The 15,925-nt window shown below is 31.5% G+C and overlaps 1 protein-coding gene across 10 annotated transcripts in view; it reads left to right on the top strand.

The window, feature by feature from the left end:
• Window positions 1-15,405, top strand: part of LOC132713689 (high affinity copper uptake protein 1-like) — a 45,160-nt gene extending 29,755 nt beyond the window's left edge. For 6 of the 10 annotated variants that reach the window (XM_060696354.1, XM_060696355.1, XM_060696356.1 and 3 more), the window contains 4 exons: window positions 194-362; window positions 4,844-4,867; window positions 8,484-8,549; window positions 11,524-15,405. In XM_060696354.1, coding sequence (XP_060552337.1) covers window positions 194-362; window positions 4,844-4,867; window positions 8,484-8,549; window positions 11,524-11,725 — 461 coding nt within the window. In that variant the 3' untranslated portion in view covers window positions 11,726-15,405. Of the gene's footprint in view, window positions 1-193; window positions 363-3,727; window positions 3,758-4,843; window positions 4,868-8,483; window positions 8,550-11,523 lie in introns of all 10 variants that reach the window. The other 4 variants (XM_060696352.1, XM_060696359.1, XM_060696357.1 and 1 more) reach the window with 4 other exon arrangements.
• Window positions 15,406-15,925: the final 520 nt, after the last annotated feature.

The following is a 15,925-nucleotide window of genomic DNA, read 5'->3' as shown; positions in this document are numbered from 1 at the left end:
GTCTGTGAATATCACATAAACACTGATGATAAACATAAAGAAAATTTCTATGTAGGGTTCATAATACAGTAAAAACTCTGAAAACCAGAATCCTCTAAAACCGGACTTTTGGTCAAGTCCGGACAGGGTGCAGTTTTCAGAGTTTTTATTGTACATGACTTTATAATTATCTTTATTCTTTGATATCTTACAGGACTTGTGGGAGCATGTGTGGCCATATTTGCTTTGGCGATCGTTTACGAGGGACTCAAAGTATTTCGTGAAATGTTGCTACAAAAAGCGATGATCTCTGGCAACAAATACTCAATATCCAACGGAACAGCTTCAACTGACACCATGGTTATCAGTAATAAAAACGTTGGGTACGTAAATCCTTAGACATTGCTAATTGAGATGTACGGTGTTTTTCTTTTGTAATTAATTACGCTTAAGTCTGTAAACAAAAGGATGGTAAATGCAAGTGAAGCATGATGTTGGTTTGGGCCTTTAATGATTTATATTTGTTGTGCAGTGTGAATGAGTGTACTTGGTTACAGCAATATTTGACAGATTGTTTGTTTTTTTGGTTTTTTTTCACGTGTAAATTTTTAATCTTTTAAAATGTTTAGGTAACTATTTGGTCAAATGAGACACTTTTTAGGTTGTGAAAATCAACAAGAACTGTCGGAGGACAGTAACGCTCGACTATTCGAAAATTTGTCACAAGGGTGTTTCATTGAGTATAATAATGCTTACCTATATGAATACATAAAATTGTCCGAAAAGGTACAAACTCTTCAAGTTTCAATACATTCCCTTCAGTAGTTATGGAGAGACAACGAAGCTTACATGCAAAAACTTAACCAAGAATTCATGTGTCGAAAAAGGGGCATAATTATGCAAAAAAGCAAATCAGAGTTATGGGACTTGTACCAATCATCTTAGATAATCACAGAGAACAAGTGTGTGAAGTTTCAATCCATTCCCTTCAGTAGTAATGGAGATACCAGCTTACATGCAAAAACTTAACCAAGAATTTCTAAGTCGAAAAAGGGGCATAATTATGTTAAAAAGCAAATCAGAGTTATGGGACTTGTGCCAATCATCTTAGATAATCACAGAGAACAAGTGTGTGAAGTTTCAATCCATTCCCTTCAGTAGTTATGGAGATACCAGCTAACATGCAAAAACTTAACCAAGAATTTCTAAGTCGAAAAAGGGGCATAATTATGTAAAAAAGCAAATCAGAGTTATGGGACTTGTGGCAATTATCTTAGATAATCACAGAGAACAAGTGTGTGAAGTTTCAATCCATTCCCTTCAGTAGTTATGGAGATACCAGCTTACACGCAAAAACTTAACCAAGAATTTCTAAGTCGAAAAAGGGGCATAATTATGTAAAAAAGCAAATCAGAGTTATGGGACTTGTGCCAATCATCTTAGATAATCACAGAGAACAAGTGTGTGAAGTTTCAATCCATTCCCTTCAGTAGTTATGGAGATACCAGCTTACATACAAAAACTTAACCAAGAATTTCTAAGTCGAAAAAGGGGCATAATTATGTAAAAAAGCAAAATCAGAGTTATGGGACTTGTGGCAATTATCTTAGATAATCACAGAGAACAAGTGTGTGAAGTTTCAATCCATTCCCTTCAGTAGTTATGGAGATACCAGCTTACACGCAAAAACTTAACCAAGAATTTCTAAGTCGAAAAAGGGGCATAATTATGTAAAAAAGCAAATCAGAGTTATGGGACTTGTGCCAATCATCTTAGATAATCACAGAGAACAAGTGTGTGAAGTTTCAATCCATTCCCTTCAGTAGTTATGGAGATACCAGCTTACATACAAAAACTTAACCAAGAATTTCTAAGTCGAAAAAGGGGCATAATTATAAAAAAAAGCAAATCAGAGTTATGGGACTTGTGCCAATCATCTTAGATAATCACAGAGAACAAGTGTGTGAAGTTTCAATCCATTCCCTTCAGTAGTTATGGAGATACCAGCTTACATGCAAAAACTTAACCAAGAATTTCTAAGTTGAAAAAGGGGCATAATTATGAAAAAAAGCAAATCAGAGTTATGGGACTTGTGCCAATCATCTTAGATAATCACAGAGAACAAGTGTGTGAAGTTTCAATCCATTCCCTTCAGTAGTTATGGAGATACCAGCTTACATACAAAAACTTAACCACAGGGACGCCGACGCCGACGCCGACAAATGGGTGACTGCATTAGCTCGATTATTCTGCGAATAGTCGAGCTAAAAATGAATTTGACTTGTGTTTTATTCAGGAAAGCAGATACAGTTTCCTTGAAATCAAGATGTAACGGAACCTTTTTGTTTACCAAAACTGTCTAGTCTTTGAATAGTGCATACTTAATTAAAAACAAGGTCTATTTATGGGTAAATCTCATGTTAACTAAAATAAGGAAATTGACTGTTAAATTAGATGTTAGGGAAAATAAGATTTACCTCAGAACTGGAGTCAGAAATAACATGCACACGCCAATAGTATTCAGCCAGTCTGTACTGTTGGCTGTGTGATTTAACTCTTAATCTCCTAAATTTGTGTAACAGATTTGCCTAGCTTTTAATTTGGAACAGTCCATTCAAAGTTAAAGGAGATTGCTATATCAGAATACAAACATACATGTGAACTCTTCAACTTTTAGCGGGAGACTCCCTATTTCTGCAGCCATATTTTTAAAGATTTTTCTTGAAATAAGGGGTATTTTCACAACTTAAAAAAATCTACCTATTCTTAATGTCAGAACTTCCTTCTTTGTTTATTGCAAATTCTAAAATCTCCCTCTTTTTGAAGAAAAATCTCCCACTTGACTATGAAAAAAAGTTCACATGTATGTGCAAATATTGACCTATCATCAGTATAGAGCCTAGTCAGAGTGTATAGTTTTGCAGACTGGCATGACTTTATTCAGGTGTCATTGACTAAGTCACTTAGTCACTTTCTGCTCCACCAGGTTAAAGGTCATAAATTCAAACAGATAAACAATTGTCAATTTTGAATTTCAATACTTGGAAGGTCAGTTGCTTAAAAACTGTACGATTAAGCCTTTGAGACAGGAAAAGAAGCTTTTTGTTCAAACAGTATAAACCATATTGTATTTTAACATGTAAACATTCATAGCTGAGTATTGTAGCTTCAATAATTAAAGAAACACAGCTTGCTTTGTATAGAATATTGTATTCATAGTTCAGATTCATTAATATTACCATCTGTTGTAAGAACTTGTTACTGTACTTTGGGATATTTTCGCCTTGGTTAAATTTTGTGTATTGCTCCACCATTACAAAGTGGGGAAAACTTAACACAAAAGTATCTAAAGTATGGTATTGCTTGGTGACTTATTAAAAATCAGAAGATAGCCAAGTATTTAAGCTTACTGCCAAGTAAGCTTGTTGCTGAATGGATAATCTTATCAGAGGGGGGCTTACCCATTATTAGTTTACTATTTGAAACCTTTGCTGACTTGATCAATTTATTCTTCACTTAACACATCGTTGGATACCCACGATTGATAAACATGTCACATAACATGCAATCTGATGAATGTTAATGGTTCGGCCGTGGGTATCCGATGATGCACTTAACAGAGAAAAAACCCAACTTTAATTGTGCTTTTGATAAAAATTTTGTTCCATTTGTGCATTGTTAAAATAAAAATTATGTTACATAGATAAGTAGACCATGCATGTTTAAAGCATGTCTTCTATTTTGAAAGATTTCAGCCTAGCACTGAATCATTTGCATGGTATGGGTTAATTTGGTTTTTGAAAGTTTTTTTTATTTTTTCGTCTTATTATTATTATTATATTTCATGTTCAAATTGTTAATTTAAATGCAGCGATCAAGAAATTTGTACAGTTGATTTCAGTATAGTGTTGTAGAATGTCTTTTCTACTGATTTTGAGACATTTCCACAACTGAATTTTATTCATATTTCATTACTGAAACTTGGGGGAAAAAAGCAGTTCATGTTTATTTGGGTTTTATGGTGTATTTAAACATTATAATAACCATACCCTTCAAATACATGTTTACAAAAACATGATAAAGGATATTTATGTTCACAGATCTTGCCAGTGTTAAAATAATTTTATTCAGATCTGTTGAATGCCTTTTATAAAATGCACACATTGTAAATAAGGCAAGAAATTTAACTGTTATATTTGCTTAAATTTGAAAAGATGCCAAACTTATTCTGTGTATTTAAATATGAATTTTAATATTTTATGACATCATTCATATTCAATGCAGCATAATCTTAACCTTAACCTGCTTCACCTGAAATTCATAATAAACTTTACCACCAACTTTGAGCCCGGCAATTACCTGCATGCATCAGTGCAGTCTGACCAGGCCCTACACTGTTGGTCAACCAACTTCAAATTTTCTTATTAATATCTTCAATATAGAATATGGACAGTTCCAAAAATGGAAAAAAAGTTTGACTATTACATTTATCCTGAATTCGGCAAATGTGGGTTTTTCCCAGCTAATCCGTATGTACAAACAAACTTTTACCATTATAGCTTCAGGGTGAGTACCTGAGTCAACTTGTTGCACTTATTTTCAAATCTGTTACTGTACTGTTTGTACCTACGGATTAGCTTGGAATAAAACAAAAATTCTTAATTCCAGAACTAGTGTATACAAAATTCAGCAGGTTATGGGTTAATTGTATAGATTTCAGCAGTTAACACTTTTATGGTACTTAATGTATTATGTAATACTAAGTACTTCTCTGCATTTGAATTAACCTTTTGTTGTTGTTTTAAGCTTTTGTTGCACGTGATATTTTTGTTGTATAGTGTTTCAATACATTATTTTTATATAGGGCAAAGGATTCAAAGTTTTCAAGGTGAAATGTGTTTGAGTATAATTCCTCCTAATTGTAAAGAGTGCTAATAGTGTGCTATTTTTACTAAAAGCTTATAATAAAAGCCATAACAGTTAACAAAAATAAACCAACAATACAGTCAAACTTGTTGTAAAAGTAGCCCTCTCTACCAAACAAAAAGACCACCTTGAGATAATCTGTATGAAAATTTAAAAAAAAAACTGTTTTGGTAAAGGCATTATTTATTTACTGTCAATGTAATATTTAACCCTTACAACACTCAATATCATAAATGGACTTTTCCATCTATCAGTCTGGACAAAACCATTCATCATTTTTAGGAAACAATTCAAATTGATACTGACTGAAAGTGACCAGTGCAGACCATGAGAAGACAGCAAATATGTGCTGACTCAGATCTTCAAGTCTGCTCTGGTGGAATAGGTGCAATTGTGGTTAAGGGTAAAAATGTGTGGAACTAAGGACAGTTTGATTTTCAAAATGGTGGTCTTTTAAAAGTGGTCTTTATTGCCAAGTTTGACTGTATTATAATAATTTATGAAAATAAAACATTTTAACCTTAGAAATGTTTGGTTCATGGGTGCAAACTTTTTTTATCTTTCTGTCTTCCATTATCCCTCTTTCATTATCTCTTTGCTGTCTTTACCACTAAAGCTTATAACAGCTTCAGCAAAACTTCCTATCCTTGTCTCTATGAAGCAAAATTCTCTCACTTATAACCTTCGGTCTCTAAATTTATGGGTCAGTAGGTCAAGGTCAAATTCACAAACTTTACAAAAACAAGACTATCTTTTCCTGCTTGTTGACAAAATTTATGATACAAAAGTGCTGTCTGTGATTAAAATTAGGTTGATAACAGAAAAAATGTGTCGAATTTGGAAATGGTTAAGTAGGTCAAAATGTCAAAGGGTTCATCTGTAGCTATGTTTTCTAAGCTTCTGACTCATTTTAGAGTATACATGAATAATTAAAATCATTTGTAAAATTCAAACTTCTTGTAATAATTACTTGATATAGGATTTTATTGTGCATGTGTTTATGAAGGGTTGTTGGACATTACTTTTAAAATACCTTACATAAAGTCGGGAAGAATGTATTAAGTATGTAGACATCATCTATTATTTTGAGGAAAGGTCATGAATGTGCAGCAGATGCTATAATGGCTTGCTAAAAGAATGCATCAGCTTCCTCAGCTTTGTTATATCTAAGTTTTACGATGAGAGTTTTTGTTTTGTGACTCTATTGAATCATTGCGGTGTAATAATACAGTCAACTATTGTTCAGTCTTTCACGATTATACATTTACTTTACAATACAATAGTACAAAGGAACAGAGCATGCTTCATTCACTTTAGAAATAATTTATTTTTCACTTTAGCAGCTGGTGTTATATCAGATTTACACATGCAACATTTATAATGTATTTTATCTAGGGCGAAAATTACGAGAATCTGATAGCATATTTTGACTTTATAATGCTTTTTTCCCCTTTTTGAAAATTATTTTATAAACAAATAAATATTTTACAATATTTTTTATCTGTTTACGGGCCAAGTGATGAAGATAGATATTTAATTTAGTTTCAAATCAAGTTCTTCCCATATATTCTTGCATCTCAGACAGGATTATCTACCGTTTACACCGGTGCTAGAAAACTCTGTCTTACACCCTCCATGTAAGACAAGTCGCACGCTTTAAATGACGTCATTGACGCGCGCCTTTTATGAATGAATCGCGTTCTTAAGATGACGTCATTTTTCCGTTATGAATGAAGTTGTATGTTCATACGCTACTATAAGAAAAAAGTGCGTAATGAGAATATAAGTTTTCATAATTTCTGTTCCGAAAATAATTGACATGTAATATGCAAGAAAAAGAATCAAACACCGGCTGTTGGTATAGACGGGAATATCTAGCTCTTGGGTAACTGTTTAGCGGAAACTCGGCAGAGCCTCGTTACCGCTGTAAACAGTTACTCTTGAGCTAGATATTCCGGTCTGTACCGGCAGCCGGTGTAAGATTCTTATATGATGGTTGAATAAAGCTAGGGTGATTTATCAGAAAATAATTATTCTGTAGTTGCCTGAAATAATGTATAAATCTATGGGTCTATTGGTGTTTCATTGCCCAAAGCTACAGGATTGCTACCTGATATATTCAAATTTCTTTAGACATTCATCTTGCGTAGACCTAAAACATCTTAAATAATGGTTTTTTTTTTTTAAATAAATTTTCATGATATTGTAACTGTCTTAAATTATTCCTTTTGCATATTGTTGGGTTACCTGTATACTAGTAGATCCTACTTCATAGAAAAAATAGCAGTTTTTAAGTACTGGCGAAATTTAAGTTATAACACTACTTTGAATACTTAAGTTTACATTATGTAACATTATACATTTAGCAGAATGAAGTACTCTGAGTGGAAAAATAGTGCCTGGGACTCTTCTGGTCAAATGTCACAAAACACTAAATCTGACGTGTTCTTCTGGTGATTGAAACAATTACACCCATGTATTGCATGAAATAAATCTGTAACCAAGTTGTTAGTTCTGTATCATACAAAGGTCTATTGTATGTGATGATGCAGACTTTTCCGAGCACAAATCAAATCCTTGCTTCATGTAACGCTGCAAATAGGTTGACACTCACTGTGCAGAGCTTTTTAGCTTGACTTTTTCGAAGATAAAAAAAGAGCTATTGCTAGAGTCATGCAATAAGTAAAATGTTGGTCATGTTTTTGTTTTTTTGCAATAAGACCTTCAAGTTGACCAGACTGTACTTAACCTTCACTCCTAAATGACCTTGACCTTCAAGTTCAAAATATTGAAATTTGCTTCAGTTGTCATTACTTTGTTATACATTTACAGATTTAGTTCATGCTTGGGCAAAAGAACACATATGACAAAACCAACACATTGAATTATTCTGATATAACCTTGACCTTTAATTGACCTTCAAGGTCAAATTATTGAAATTTACTTAAATTGTCATAACTTTGTTATTTATGTATGGACAAAAGAACACTTTTATCATCGCCTGGCAGTCACAGCTCTTGTTTTACTTAAATTGGAAGGGGCCTGGCCTTTTTTGATTTGTGGAACAGAATATATTTGCCTGTAAATTGTAAAAAAAGTCTAGTATTGAGACAATTTGTGAATGTCAATTTACAAACCACATTTTTCTTTATTGATGACAAAAACCCATTTACTTTGGGAGTTTGAGATTTCACAGTTGCTTGTCACATAAGAATTTAGACTATATTTATTAAATAATGCGTCAAGGCATAAAATAGCGTCACATCAGATAGGGAGTTGTTTAATTCAGGGGGTCGATAAGGCAGTCTTGACTGTACTTAATATATATTTAAACTATAAACAGCTCTGATTTCATTAAGTTTTAAAATAACTTTAAATATTTTAGGGTCTTTAAAAGGTGACAGTGCTAAATAAACTTCAAAATTTTAATTTTAATATTGTTTTGTGGCAGCAGCCAGAGAAATATGTATATTTATGGAGAAAGTTATTTTTACTCAACTGCACGGAGGTCAAAGGTGGAAGAATGACATTATTTTTTCTGTTATATTTTATGTTATAGTTTCACTTTTGTTTAACAGTTCGACCCAGCAGAATGGAGTTTCTGGTCCCCGGCAACAAAAACCTAGCACTGATGTGTCTTGCTGGTGACTGAACTTTTAATATAATAACCCCAGAGGCACAGCCATAAGATTCAGCCTTACATTGTGATCTAAATATCTTAAGTTATAAAAAGTTAAGTTCAACAAGAACAGGATCTAAAGGTGAACATTTCAATGTTTAATGTTACTAATACAATGAGAGGATATTCCAAAAATTACAGGATATCATTTGAACAAGTTGCTGATTTGAGATTTTGAAATACGGAAAAAAATAATGAAAAGAAGACTCTGTATTTTTAGACAATATAGGTCACATAGCACAGTGACAATCACTATTGAATATCTGAGGGATAAAAAACAACACACAATGATTAAAATTCCCTCTCTCCGGCCCCCCCCCCCCCCGTTAAACACAAAAAAATAACAACACAGTTAAGAGCCACTGTCTGGCTGTGCCTCTATGTTTAGGTTTTGTTCCTATCTAACCAGCATTACTAATATATTTTTTTTAGAATTTATTTATATTATAGGACTAGTTTTATATAATTCTTATTCCAGGTGTGGTTGTAGAAAATGTCTCTTAGATTAGATAAGAGATGATTATTTAGAATATCTTTAGAACTTGTGTCTCAAATGCTAAATTCATTGTCATTATATTATATACGATTATTAGGACTGATAAGCCAAATGAGTCTACACCATTATTTAAAGAAGGTCAAGGTCACAGTAGGGAGAATATGAGCTGTGTAAGTGGATGCCTTGCACAGTTACATCATTGGTAAATTGAAATAACCAGAACAACCTTGCTGATTAAAATGAATGAAAATAATCAGATGAAATACATGCCTTATTAGAACAAAAAAGTGTATGCATATTTAAGAATATAAATTGTGTTCATAGTAAAAATTATTAGCAGAGAAAGCCTTAACCTGCCAAATTTCTGAAATAATCATGCTAGTGCAAAAATTGGTTAACTGAAGGACTTAACCGAAATACTGCACTAAGGTGGTGAAATGGACTTGTCCACCTTCCAATCATTGAACAGTCCAATTTATTGACTTCAGAGTTATTAAGATGGAGTCAGACTAGGCTGGCCTTCATGTAGTACACTTGTCTGATATTTGGTTTTCAGCATTGTATTTTAGGGTTAAATTTTGTAAATGCTTTATTTATTAAAAAAAATAAACATGGAATGAAGCATACTGAAGATAAAAGAGCTCTTTCAGTTGTGGAAATTTCATAAGATGATCAGCTATATAATTTGTGACACATTATCTTACCTTTAATTGAAATTTTAGTTTTTTAAGCTAGTCTGAGTGTTATAATACATGTAGTTTATGGCTAGACATTGGTTTAATGGAAATTATAACCTTCAAAAGTAGTATCCCGTGTTATTACATAATGCATTGTGGTGGTGGAATTACATGTTTTTTTACCTATACATTCTGTTATTTGATTTTGATGTTGAGAAAAATATTCTAGCTAGTTGTTTGTTTTATTTATTATTTGCTCAGTTAATTGTTTCTCTTTAATTTAGCTTGTTCAACCAAATGTTATTTACAGTCTAGAACTTTTACCTTTGGATTCTTAAATATCCTCTTTTTTTTTCTTCAAAAAATATATGTATTCATCAAAATGTGCAAACATTGACTTTCTACACAATAATAAGATTTAAGACTTTAAATCAGTGCAGTGCATTACATGTATAAACCCATACATATAAATTTATGTCATTCAATGATGTTATACGTCACTATCTATTGTTTTGTTTTGATATATCTGTATGTATAACAAATGCTACTGAAGAAAGTTGTAAGGCCAATTATAGCTACGGCAAAATTAATTAGTGTTTTTGATTATATACAGCAAGTTAGAGATTTATATATGCAAAAATGAAAACAAGTGCCGGAAAAAAGTCACATATAAATAAAACAAAAAACACAAATAATTAAATAAGTTAACTCATGGACTGTGTTTTTTGTTTTATTTATATGTGACTTTTTTCCGGCACTTGTTTTCATTTTTTGTATACATGTATATACATGTATATATATAATATATATATTCTATAACATGTACAACAAGTGTTATAAATATACATGAAAAACAAATATGATATGCAATTTAAAAAAATTTGGGTAGGGGGCGCCACAGTCTGAGAGCGTGATACTGAGGTTAGCGTAATAAGGGCGCACAATGTTATAACAGGGTGGCAGTGTTATTATGATTTAGATTAGAGGTAATACATTAGCTCGAGATTTGACAGCTGATGTAATTTTTACAGTAAAAGTAATGATAAAATGTTTTAAATAGCTTAATCTTTTTATGATGTAAGTGTACAAGGTACAGTCTTGCACAGTCACTGATTTTATGTAGGATAAGTTACTTACTTTATAAGTTTTTTGTTGACATTTTGTACTAAAAAAATGTCAAATAGGTCTGACTGGTACTATGAACTTTCTAGTTATAAAATAAAATACAAGCAAAGATTTGAATTATGTCATGTGAAAAAAAAAAATCTCAACCAGTACAGACTTGTTCAAGTTTACAGCAATCGTGTAATTACCTGTACTAATTGGAAAATGTTTTATGAAATCAGATTTTTTTATAAATCTTGCCTTTAGTATTTGTTCATGCCTGCTTAATGTTTAAGTCACTAAATCAAAGACTGTCATTTAAATTTAAAGCTGGGTATAAACTTTATTCCTATAAATTTTAGATGCTCAGTTAGATTTGTGATTCATCAATTTCGGGTGGGGGTATAGAGAGTGTTAAATAGTTTATAGATTTATATGAAAGTTATACATGTACAATCATGTATATAAAATAATCTTACTTTTATAAGCCAAATAATACAAAATAATAAAATGTTGAGATAAAGCTTATTTCTTTGTGTTTAAGATTCATGTTTTTCCATTCATTAGCCTATTTTTCAAAATATATAATTATATGGTTCTTTAATTGTTGTATTAATGTTTTTGTTTACAAAATGAAGTTAATTTCTTTTTATCATTTTCAGTTTGCACATGATGACATGTAGCCACTTCATTCAGACGGTACTTCACATGATCCAGGTGTTCATCAGCTACTGTTTAATGTTGGTCTTCATGACCTACAACGTCTGGTTATGTCTGAGCGTGATCCTCGGTGCTGGCATAGGCTACTTCCTGTTTGGATGGCGAAAGGCGATCGTGGTGGATATTAACGAACATTGTCACTAACACAAATTGTCTTCATACGGACTGGATTACAGATTTTTATGTCAACAATATAACTTAATAATGAACAAATCTAAGCAATTATCCTTAAATGATCATGTTTTTCCACATTTCAAGGCTATTATGCATAATGATGTTTACTTATTTGTAATATAGTAGATAAGATACAACTGTTTAGGACCAAGGTGTTAATTAAGTTGATAAAAAACGGTTATAAGAATATCTTTATTATGTAGAACTTATATTTGATATAAGTGGATTTTGCTAAGCCAGAATCATATGAGGCACAGAATCACCAGGTGTGAGTCAGTGTTTCAGTAAAATCTATCAGAGTCAAATACAGGTACTAGAATAATATACTACATTATATTACCCTGTTTATTATACACTTCTGTGTATTTAAACTATATATTTAACCAGAGTCACACAATCTGTATAGAATTTTGTTTTTTTGAGTTGTATTTATCCATTAAACAGTAAATACTGGTATAGATAAAAAAAATATGAACAGATATAAAATAAAGAATTATCCTTGCCTTGAAGGTGTATTGTATAGTATATTATTGTTTGTGACATTACATTAATGTGAATGCAAATAGTTTTAAGGCAAATTATATTCATCAATTTGTGTAATTTACATTCTGTGAAACATGTTTTTAACGGTAGCTGGATTATAACAAAATTCATCATATCAATTTTATTTTATTTTTTTCTTGTAATAATTTATTTTCTTCTCAAGTAATAAGTACATATCCTTTGAAGTTTTTAAGAAAGTATCTTTCTGAATAACAATATTAATGCAATTTATGTATTAATATTGTATCCAGCAATTTTTTCTTTTTCTACCTTAACTGTTTAGTTGATTTTTTAAGGATAACTGTCCCTGCTTAATTACCAATTTGAGTTTTTATAAAAATCAAACGTGAAAATGTTAATATTATGAGCAGCAGGCAGGTCACTCAGTTGTTCATTTTAAATTTTTTTTAAACAAAACTTACAACAAAATGTTCAAATATGTTTACATGTATTCACAAATCATTGATATATTATGTATGAACATCTCTTAGTAGATAAAAAAATATAGTACAGATTGTCATTCTTAGAGGCAATCTTATTATGATATAGCATCTTTAATAACTAAAATATTGTTAATTTGAACAGGGTATGTACAATATATATGTTCCTGGTTTGAATAATAAACTAATCTAATCTTTGTCATGCTAGCTTTATAGACTTTGACACAGTGTTTTACATCTTCTTTTATTTTGAAGGTATCAGTAGATTAAACAGATATTTTTACATGCATAAGTAATAATGATATTTTTAATTGTGTATGATACAGTTTTATCATAAGCATTATTGTACTGTATCTGTCAGGTGGGTGGGGTGAAGAATTTGACAGAAATACCATATAAGTGGTTTTTCTGAGGTGATTTTATTTCTGCGTTTTCTGCGGTCAGTTTCAGCACCACAGAAATAAAAACGGCAGAATATTTATCCATGTTTTGTTTTTTCTAAGGATATGTGTCCTTCATTATGACCTGTTTCCTCTAAAATAATAACAACTAACGGATTATAACGGTTTGCAGGTCATTAACACCCATTCATTGCTTTATGAAATCATTCCATTATATTATGCATTTTCATCAACAATTTTTCAGTTGAGATGGGGACCATTTTTAAGCATAGATGAATGATAATATAACTTTTCAGCGCAAGCATAGAGAACTAAATTCATAATATCCCAAAAAAAAAAACAACAACAAAGGACAAGGAATTCAGTATTTTTTTTTTTCGAAGTGTTGCTGATATATTGACAATATCAGACACAGCAGTTGTTTCTGCAAATTTCATGTCGTGTTACACAACTGTCAGTTATTGGGGAGAAATGTGAAACTCAGCCGGTAAAAGCTGTGAAACAGTATCCAAAGGGTCTTGTGTTCAAATCCCAGATAGTCTTAGCAGCTCATTCTGTAAAGAAATACTGTATGTTTGTTTGTGGTGTGAACATCTGCCATTTAAAATACACATAACATGCATGTGGTTGTACATTTTTATCGTATATTAGATTACAATATTGTATGTTCTATGTAAATAATGATTATCAAAACCAAAACCTGTTGTGAACATGATATTTCTATTAATGTTATCATGGGACGTTAGTTTTACAAACAGGATTTCTATACAATATATGTCTGTGTAATTAATTTGAAAAAAAATCGCTAAATCTGCCAAAGGCTTGTGAACATCCAGGATATGTGTATATACATGTACGCAGCTTTTTCTTACAGTGAGGAGGATAAATATAAAATCATGTACAAATTTTTCATGTAAAAAAAAAAATTCAACAGTTTCTACTTTTTTTCTTTGGACAAAAATAAGAAAATAAAACGACACAGGTGATGTAGCAATTTGTAATAACCTTTTTTTAGTTATTCATGCTAAACATATTTATGTAGTATTAGTATTTTCTAACTTATGTATTTTATTGTTATGACAAATAGAATGAAATTACTATTGAAAAATGTTTTTGAAAACTATTGACTTTTTATTTAGATTATTTTGACCACAGATGTTTGTTTTAATTCATTTTAATGTTCAAAATAATGATCTCAGTACACATGTTAATGTTCCAATGAGGGGATTTGACATTTTAAGTCTTTACCATGCTAATTATCTTAAATGGACTTGTCCATCTTTCAATCTCGACAAAACCATTTATTTCAAAATAAATACCGACTTAATAGTGAACCGTGCAGATCATGGTCAGATGCCACAGATATGCCGGCAGATCTTTGTCAGCACTTTTGGCATAGGTACATGTAGATATCTGATGCCATCAGCAGGCTTAGAGTTAGAATCCCATAAGTTATTTTAAGCATTAATTATTTTTCTTTTGTCCCAGGCCTTGCTTATAGATGATTAATCTACACGGAAAGTACAAACATATCTACAAAACAACTAAAACATGTCAATGCATAGCATACTAAATTAGTGATATGAACTTATTCTTCTACTAACATGTACGAGTATAATAATTGGTTTTGATGTTAAAGTGCTAAAATTATTTAGCCATCCTAACTTAAATTGGTACAGGTACTTGTGACATAGGTAAATTATCATTATTATTAACATGTAAAGGGTTTAACAGATAATTCAATTAAGTTCTTTTTTTAAGATATTTCAATGGTGCTAGTTATATCACAATGAAAACCATATTTGAATCATCAGTGTTACACAAATGCTTGTAGTTTGAGAGTCCAGCTTCTATCATTAGGGGAGATAACTCTGGGATAAATCACAGTCCCTAAAATGTGTGCATAATGACAGTGTTTAATCAGAAGCTTGTAAATAGTTATCAACCATAAACATTTTCCCTGCCTATAAATATGAATTATGATGATACATTATATTGAATGCTTTAAGGAGAGGAAAAGAAAGTACATCAAAGGAAGGATAAGGGTCTTGTGTTTCTAGAGGACAGTGTGTCTATTTTTGGAATGAAAGAGTGAGACATTCATTTGTTGTCTTTGAAGCATGGAGACTTTGTTATGTGGCCAAATGTTTATATAAATCAACATGGGAGAGTACAATACATCATTCTCATGATTCTGTATTTGTAAACATGTACTAAATTGTCTGGAATCTTGATTTAGCTGTAAAAACTGTCAGTTATTTAAAAATACTTGGATGTTTTCTAGGTTCTGTACTAAATAGGCTATCTTGCCTAAATTAATAAAATTTTGCTTCATCTATATAAATAGATATTTCAATGTCTATTAATAGACATTTCTATAAATAGATATTTCATTATTATGTATGTTAGTTTAAGTATCAATTGTTCTATATCATGAAACCATTGGTAACAAAAGTCACAATTATTATGCCCCCATTTTGAAAAAAAGGGGGTATATTGCTTTGCACTTGTCGGTCCGTCGGTCCGTCGGTCCGTCGGTCCGTAGACCAAATGGTTTCCGAGTGATAACTAAAGAACCCTTAGGCCTAGGAACTTCAAACTTGGTATGGTGATTGGTCATGACCAGTAGATGACCCCTATTGATTTTGGGGTCAAGGGGTCAAAGGTCAAGGTCACATTGACCTTGAAAGCAAAAACGGTTTCCGATCAATAACTAAAGAACCTTAAGGCCTAGGAACTTCAAACTTGGTATGGTGATTGGTCATGACCAGTAGATGACCCCTATT

Source organism: Ruditapes philippinarum, unplaced genomic scaffold (assembly GCF_026571515.1).
Source record: "Ruditapes philippinarum isolate M1 unplaced genomic scaffold, ASM2657151v2 ctg650_1_1_1_1, whole genome shotgun sequence".
Taxonomy (NCBI): Eukaryota; Metazoa; Mollusca; class Bivalvia; order Venerida; family Veneridae; genus Ruditapes; species Ruditapes philippinarum.
Note: the sequence above shows the minus strand (reverse complement) of the source record. Positions and strands in the feature narration are given on the sequence as shown.